The sequence below is a fragment of the Hippocampus comes genome, unplaced genomic scaffold, assembly GCF_001891065.2.
Source record: "Hippocampus comes isolate QL1 unplaced genomic scaffold, H_comes_QL1_v1.1 scaffold43, whole genome shotgun sequence".
Classification (NCBI taxonomy): domain Eukaryota; kingdom Metazoa; phylum Chordata; class Actinopteri; order Syngnathiformes; family Syngnathidae; genus Hippocampus; species Hippocampus comes.
The window spans coordinates 112952-121757 of NW_017805276.1; the positions used below are offsets into that span (position 1 = coordinate 112952).

Below are 8806 nucleotides of genomic sequence, written 5' to 3' on the forward strand. Positions count from 1 at the left end.
ATACACGTAATAATCAATAATCATACAATTCTTGATTATTGTCTTGCAATGATTTTGCTCATTGAGTTAATATGGGTGATTTTAATTCGAAAGTCACTTCTAGTTTGTATGATATGACGATTTGCAGAGTTGGGCATTGACACTTGTTCATCAGTACCAACAGAAGGTCACGTCAGTCACTGACGTACAGCCATTTGACGTATGTAGCTGATTTTGCAGTCCTCCTCCAGCCAAAGTAATGAAGTGAGACGACTCCTGAAGTGGGATATGAGATTCTTAAAAAAAAAAAAAAAAAAATACCCGGAGGAGGTGATCCTCATTCTGCGAATCAGTGTGCATAGATGGTCAAAAGAAGACCAAGTGATACTATAAGTCTTCATTCTGCAAATCAGCGGTGAGGATTGAGACTCGTGAGTCATTCGAGGAAAAACAACTTTTGCTTCAAATTTAGAGAAGTGCCCCATCTCAGTGAGTAATTTAACACCAAGACTTAAGTCCACGTCCCAAGCCTGGAACTGATTTAGGTTTTGACAAGACTGACATTGTCAAAATAACATTGTGCCAATGTGCCTAAAAATGATCACTGACACTTCTGTTCCACCAACAACTTCGCAACTCCATCAAAACTACCACTGAAGAAAACACAAAGTTAAGCTGAGCAACACTCATTGTGAGTCATGAAACCCATGCCAAGTTGAGCAACCGCACTGTACCATTGAAAAAAGCAAGTAAATGTTGGCGAGACATCATTAACACCGCCATGATCTACTTTACTTTAACCGAGCAGTTGAAAGTTTGCCAGATGTTCAATTTTCATCAATTCTTACATGCTCATACTCCGCATCATAGCTACATTAGTGATCATGTGTAGTATGTGTAGGAACATTATGGAGACTGTAAAAAGATTGCGGCTGCATTTTTTGACACTTCAAATTTAGGACATGCAATAATGGTGCTAACAGCTGTATTTCTCTTACCGTCTGTATTAAGGACTGTCCACACATTACATATTCCAGGGTGAAATTGTGGCACAAATCCCGACATGTGAAAGATTATTTTTTCATTCCAATTGCTGTAGTACTTGGCAGAGGTAGACCAGTACTTACTGCAACTCAAAACTTACATACAAACTGTGTCATTGTGGGGTAATAAGTGACATTGAAATGAAATCAGTCCCAAGTGTGACAGCTGATGGTGAATTATGTCCATAATGGCCCTTCATAAAAAAGCGTCCTTGGTCTAAAAGGCTTTTTATTTTCTGGTTAAATACAAGTTTTAATTGAATGGCTGATCTGTCAGTGCGAGTAACGTATTGTGAACAGGAAGAACAATATAAATGCTCTTCCACGAGTCAGATGGCATAGGATAAAATTAACCTCTGTATTCATGCTTTTTTAAGCACATGTTGCTTTTTGCTTAGTGACGTGCTGTCTGATTTTCTTATGTATAATGTGCTTTGGCTCACTCTGGGTTAGAAAACTGCTGTAATCTGTATAGCAACAGCACTTAAACACAACACACAGGCAGCACGGGATGCGCTAACTTGTCCAAGCAACGTTTGGAAACGAGCAATTACACAAAGTCTACTTTAAAATACAAAGCCACTTGATATCAATCCCCTTTGTGCTTTCCTTGTCTGTATTGTTAGCCAGTCTCCACGAAAGGCTGAGCAATAGCTTGACGTTCCTGACATACATTGCGACAATACGGCGAGTTACAATGTCGCTGGTACGTTCTAAGCTTACCGTGAACCCAGTAATCCTCCACCGAAGCGAAACTTTGTTGTATTCAGCTGATTTGATGATAACGTCGACAAAATTGCGAAAATCGTGAGCATTAGCCGCTAGCCGAATGCTACATAGCCAAGCAACACCGACAATAATGCCCAACACAAGCTATGGGCCAATGAGCGTGAAGGAAAGGAAGGTGCTAGCTTTCTGATTGGACGTGAGCGCATATAACCACGCCTCCAATACGACCACCTTCCCTGCTTCAGCAAAACATAGACTCCAAGAATTAAAAAAACCCAAATAGACTCCAAGAATGTATGACAAAGCTTTAAAGTGTTGACAGGATAGGAATATTAACGATAGTTATTTCGCAGGCACAGCTAAACACACAGATCATCATTTTCAGGGGAAAAAAACGTTTGGTGCAGCATAGTGACGTATGGTGAACACGTGTGATCTAGTTTCGTTTATCTTGTTTCTCAACTTTCTGCTTGGGTATGTTTTTATTGAATATATAATGTCCATTATAATCGAAAGAAATAAAGACTATAAATAACTGGAACATATATTTGTGGAAAGTCTTTAATGTTGAGTCTCCACTTCTACAAGATGCACCTGCTCATCTCAACAAAAAAGAAGCAATGTAACTCACCCATGGCAGCACGGTGTCCTAGTGGTCAGCATGTCTGTCTCACAGTTCAGAGGTTCTACGTTTGAATCTTGATCTACGTTTGAATCTTGACTTTGGACTTCCTTTGTGTAATTTTATTCTCCACGTGCTTGCTTGGTTTTCACAGAATTCCAAAATAAAAAAAAAATTTTAAAAAATGGTCCAGCTCACCTGTAACCCCAATGAGGATAAAAACCAAATGGTCCAGCTCACCTGTAACCCCAATGAGGATAAGTGCCATAAAAATGGCTGGATGGATAAATAAGTCATGCCAATTTTACTGTTAAAACACAAAATTAACATCTGGTTATGAAGACAAAGGCATGCTCAGTTAAGCAGCATCAAATATGATTCATTTGGTTGTAACAATGAAAGGCACACACCCTCTTCGTTTTACAATTCCACATTCTTATCCTGAATAATTTATCAACATAGCATTCTTAATATGTAAGAGAGTACATTAAGATATTCAAGACTTGGCTGTAATGCGCTTATTTGACCTCAAAACTGACATGCCAAGAATATTAATGTTGTATTCTTAATCCTTGTTTTTTTTTCTTTTTGGGAAAAAAAAAAGACAATTCTATTTCCATATAATGAAAGTGACTTTAACCTCAAAAGGAGGATCATAAAGTGATCTACTAAATGGCCACGATATCAAGACAAAGAAAGACAATCATCTGGCATAAAGGAGATTAAATTGTTGTTGTTTTTCTCCATTGTGCTTAACAGTATCTGACTGTGCACAGGAAACTTTTTTTTTTGTCATCTTCAGAAAAAAAGCAATTTCTATTTTTGTGCAGCAAAATAATGCATAACAACTAAAGACGTTGTAAGGGTTAGTCGACAACATCTATTGCAGCCTATAATCCCTTCCAGTGCATCATTCGTTAGAAATGATTGTTGCTATTTATTTATTTATTTATTTAACTATAGCTGCTTTGATTATGAGATATGAGAATCATTAGGAACAAAAAGATGGATCTGTTCGGAGATACTCATTTTTTTATACACACCACTTGCTTTTGTGACAAATGCCGCACAAGTTGAAAAATGAAAAAAAAAAAAACCCAAATCATCCCTCATCGCAAATCTTAATTGTGTCCTTCCATCCATTACTTGTATCTATATTTTCCCCTCTTTATTCCTGGGAACCTCACAGGAAAAATAAAACGGGATGAAAATCAAACAAGACAAACACAATGTGCACCTTCTGAAGAAAAATGATTCCTGTCGTGTTGATGACCAGCATCTGCATGAGTCCTTTCTATTTAAAGCTTGTTGTTAGCGTAATTGTGACTTCCAACCACACACTACATTTAAAGTTAATACAGGCTGATAAATATGTAATGTGTGTCGAGATTCAAGCCGCTCCAAGCAATGCGCTTGCTGTTATCTTCAGAATAAAACATCAATCAATGTCGTCATATCTGTAACGTCAACCACAACCCCCCAACCCCCCAACACTGCACCCTGAGTAGATAGCGGTGAAAACATGGTCCATTCAGCAATTATTCACAGAGTCTTGGACTAATGGTGCTGTGGATGCACACACACACACAGCAAATGTAGGAAGTCAGTGGACCAGCAGTAATGGACCCCATACGAAGCATGTGTTCTTTCTTCTGTGTTTGTGTGTGTGTATCGGTGGGGGTTGGATAGTGCATCTTCTACAACTGATTCATGACGAGCACAAACATGTCTAATTATGAATCCAGATCATATCAGCGCAGGCCTCTATCCCTCTCCACCCTCTCTTGCCTCAGCCCGGCTCCATATCAGGCGGATGAAAACATAACCTGTCACATTCCATCCCATTAAACCAACTATGAACCATGTGGTCGAACTGCACAGAGAAAGGCAGGAGGGGAGAACAGTGCATCTGTGTTCACTCGGCACCCATGAATTATTCACCGTCTTCGGGCTAATTTTATTTTAATGTTAAAACTATGACAGATATACAAAAGGGAGATCAATTGTGGAGCGCAGGTGCCCGAGGACCGTGTCTGGCCTGTGAAAAGTAGTTGCTGCACCCACATCCCCCTTGGTCGTCTTGTCCTGTCACATGTTGACAGCCGTAGTTGCATATCCTCCATTTTGCTAAGGGTGACTATGCCTGCTGGGGAACATAGTGTGAATGTAGCCTTATCACTTTTAACAGAAAATTATGATGCGGGTAAAAAAAAAAAAAAAAAAAAGAAGTTATATATATAAAAAAAACATGGTTAGCAGTCCACTGTAGTAACCGTTGTCCCTGAATGGGTTAAGAATGTGAGGTTGGCAATTGCATGACTTATTATTTTGTATGTAGCGTGAGCAAAGCGTGAGGACAACTCTGGACTTTCCCAAAAGCGCCTAGTCTGTAAACAAGCAGCTTCTGAAAAGTAGCTGTCGTGGCTAGCCATGATTGCCCCCCCCCCACCCCACCAAAGTAGTGAAGTATAAACACAACGTCGAGCTTCAATTAAACAACCTATCCAGAGGCTCTTCAAATGGAGCCAAAGCACGAGCAAATGCCATTGAAAATGTTTTCATCACATTTGAACCGTGACTATTGGACTTTGTTTGCATCCTTCATTTCTTTAAAAAAAAAAAAAAAGTATTAACATTGCACTTTCGTAAAAATGATTCTAGCTGTTGCTGTTTAATTTTACGTGTCATTAAATGTGGTCCTGTTTAAGCAAAAGATAAACATTTACAAACCAAGGTACGTCCTGAACCACAAATGGCATTTATGTGGCTTCACCGTTAAAACCGCCTCCCTGAGGGCACACTGCACAAAACCACATTTAAACTTACACACATATCCATACTGCGCACGCGCTACTCAAATATGACCTGTGTAATTATCCTTTGTAATACCTCATGCATTAGAGCAACCGGGCTGAGCCCCCAAATCTGTGCCTATAAGTCCCATCAGCTGCCATTTTCATGTCAGGCGGGCAGAGCAAGGTAATGACATTTCACTCACTTGCAGTCGTTAGCCGCGCTGAATGCCGGGAGTTAACGCAAATTAAGTGAAGTTAAGTACATGCATTAGAGGAGCTTGTTTCGGAGAGCTTTGCCCTTTTTGCCGCCTGAAACTGCAAGCTGCATGCTTGTTCCGCCTACACAGTCCATACTGTCCAACACAATCATTCTGTGATGCTGGTCGAACCTCCAAGTTGCTTTACTTAATTTTTTTTTCGCAGAACTTAGAATGTCAAGTATGTGATATGTTGGCGAACAGTCCATGTCGTAACCTGCTCAATCGTGCTAGAGTAAAACGGATAGATAAATATATTGTCAAATGAATTAATTTCTTCAACTGTTCAATTTGACTTCAAACTAAAATAAAGGAAAACTACTCCCGTTTTGAAGATGACTGATAGACACTGTCACCTTGCGGCACTTTTGTAGTTCATGCTGGAATTAGTAAGTGTTAACATATAGTAAACAATTTTGAATAAAGGTACCGGTATATGGTTGCTTCACGGGTATGTACTGTTTCAGCAATTGTACTGTATGCCTGAGTGACTGTCTCCCAGTAAATTATAGAATAGATTTTAAGATTCTACTACTGGTCCACTGAATGGGTTGGGTCCCGAATACAATCAGGAAATGTATTTTTGTAATTCTAGTAAGCTACTTTTGTTCTTTGCTTGGCCTTTGAATGTCTTCATCTCTTCTGCTTGTCAATGTTATTCGGTGCTTTTGGTTGTGTGAAGCACATTGAGTTGGCTTGTGTATGAAATGTGCTATATAAAAATATTTCCCTTGCCTGAATTTAGATGTGCTAGGCTCCAGATCACCTGCGACGCCAATGAGAAGCGGTACTGAAAATGGATGAATGGATGTGCATGTCTATTTCTGGTGTTTTGCATTAAGTCCTTCACTATTGGAAACAAATCAAAGGGAAGCGGGAAAATGTACAATCTTGTGTGCAAGAGAAGTAACATCCGAAAAGGGCGGGGTGACTGGTTCACTGCGGACATTGCGGATGGCTTTTTTCTTTTTGGGGGGGTTGAAAAGAGGCTAACATGATGAAACTGACAATCTCTGAAATCCATTTGGAGCTCGCTCAAGATTACATCTTTATCTGAGTGATTGCAGATTACTGTCCACAGAGAGGTGTGCTAAAGATGGATTATCCACTTGTTGGGAATGCATCTGACCCAACGGATGTGTGTGTGCCAACCTCATAGGCCCCTTACATCTGGGGCGGGTCCCTGGCGGGCGGTGCCCTCCCCCCCACTTGTTTGGGATAACAGTAAAAGTGACACCAAAAACGCTCATCCCCAGATTACCCTGGTAAGTGATTCAAATGTGTGGTCCGAAAATATCATTAGGAATACATTTAAAATTGATGCACTACATGCCCATCTAAAGCCGGCTAATTGTCTACATTGGTTGTTTGTGTTTTTGGTTTTGCCAGTTCCGTAAAGCTGTTTGGACCCACGATGCTTTGGACTAGAAACCATTTATTTTCTTCTTTTCTGTGCTTTGGCCACACAAAGGCCATAGCTTTGATCTTTCTTTAAAAAAAATAATAAGAAGAATAAGAATAATAATTATTAATTTTTCAATTGATGTAAGCCTTCTTCACTAGCACCGAGAGCTCTGTGGACTTCATATTTGTATCCCAAGTCAAACTGCAAAATGGTAACTTAATATCTGTTGTGTAGTACAGTACAGCCTTTATCTGTTTCATTGGGGTTTTTTTTATATTATCCAATCTGTCTACTAACTGAAGGTGCATTTCTTAATTGTACATAAATGGTTATTGACATATTTTAGTGGAACCTTCTAAATGAATCTGAACCTTGACCCCTTGATCACATCATTGTTTATTTAGCTTTCATTGTGGTGGTGTATAAAGGCAAAATTATAAGAAATCGGCCTTAAATAACTGAGGATGAGTCTACATATATTTAAAAGAGACTTCATCACAATATTTAAAAAAAAAAAAAAAAAACACTTGTCAAATTGAATCAACCTGGTACTCTGTTCCTGTGCTGCAGAATTGTTGTTCTCACTTCCCCTGGGGAAGAGGACATGTCGCTATCAAGTTGGTTCTTGCTTTTCGGGCCTGTCTGGAGCTCACGTCGCCTTGAGAGCTTGAAGGATTTTTCTCTGTGGACTTCTTGTCTGGGATTGAGGAAAACACAGCCCTCACATTCAGTGAACCAAAACCTTACAAGCTCACATGAAGTTTAATTATAGCGGGGGTGGGGGGAACTGGAGCTCACTTTTGGAGGTGTACTGAACTTGGGGTTCATCCTTGTTACTTGGGAGCATGTCGTGTCCGTGAATGAGGCTCTGTAGTCCTGTCATGGACATCCCTTTGACAGGCATGTAGGTCATCAGTCCAGGCTGGTTCGCTTCAAGGGCGGAAGCTGCACAACACTCCTCACATTGCTTGACAGAAATATCACATCAGTATCAGGCGAGCAGGCTAAAGGAAAATTCTCAGCGCATTCAAGCAGTCTGACATTAGGGGTCAGTCGAAGAATAAGGGCTTCTCTATGAAACCTAACTGTTTATCTTTCTCCACTACTGTCACCACGGTGTGTCCACTTCATCCACACTTTGGGAACAGGATTGGGGGTTAGATTGCTTGTTGTTCCGCATTTTAAGGGACAGTCATTACTTCTCATCAATGGCAATGTTTACAATTAAAATAAAAGCAAATGCAGGAGCCACTCAGAAGGCATTTATGGGGGTTTTGCTTTAATGAGAACTCAGGATCCCATCTCTGGCATTTCCATATGTCCGATTAGCGGGCAGAGGGGTCGCGTTGACCTGGCTAATAGGGAGTAAATCCACTGCTGCATGATCGGACGGGCACATTTCATCTAATCAGCAGGATGATGCCAGCAGGCTTAGGCTGCTTTTAATTCAGAACTACGAGAGAATTACTGCACTGGCCATTCCACTCATTACATGGCCAGCTTTTTGCTCAGACGGAGAGAATTTGATCTGTGCTTTTCCCTTGTTTGTGTCGATGCTGTTCATGTGTGCGTCACGCTGGACTAAGTCGTGTATGAGAAGGCCCATTAGGATTGCAAAATTATGGACATTTACGGGAGTATATCAAATTTTACTGCAATTACATGAAGTCAACTGAAAACAGGATGGAACAGAGCATAATAGCTGCACTGCATAATTATGGCTCAAACAACCACATTTAATGCACATTTAGATGCACGTGCAAGGACAGTGGCGAAAGGATAGCAATCCTAAAATCTGCTGTACTTTTAATGGTGTGCATGGAAATTAAATTCGAACAGTTTGTAACAATTCTACAGTTCAATTAATCAGAGGGACTATTCAAATGCTTCTGCGCTTCTCTTTTGGCTTTTTTATATATATATATATATATATATATATATATATGTGTGTGTGTGTGTGTGTGTGTGTGTGTGTG

The 8806-nt window shown here is 40.0% G+C and overlaps 2 protein-coding genes across 3 annotated transcripts in view; both read right to left on the reverse strand.

Annotated features, from left to right (window-relative positions):
* Window positions 1-1897, reverse strand: part of pcnx4 (pecanex 4) — a 10759-nt gene extending 8862 nt beyond the window's left edge. Inside the window, exon 1 of the mRNA XM_019870157.1 lies at window positions 1746-1897. The gene's annotated coding sequence lies outside the window, so the exon portion shown is untranslated. The remainder of the gene's footprint in view (window positions 1-1745) is intronic.
* A 5309-nt stretch (window positions 1898-7206) lies between these two features.
* The window catches only part of lrrc9 (leucine rich repeat containing 9), a 22020-nt gene continuing 20420 nt past the window's right edge, over window positions 7207-8806 (reverse strand). For both annotated transcript variants that reach the window (XM_019870197.1, XM_019870196.1), the window contains exons 31-32: window positions 7629-7797; window positions 7207-7527 (exon numbers count right to left, since the gene is read on the reverse strand). In XM_019870197.1, coding sequence (XP_019725756.1) covers window positions 7412-7527; window positions 7629-7797 — 285 coding nt within the window. In that variant the 3' untranslated portion in view covers window positions 7207-7411. The remainder of the gene's footprint in view (window positions 7528-7628; window positions 7798-8806) is intronic.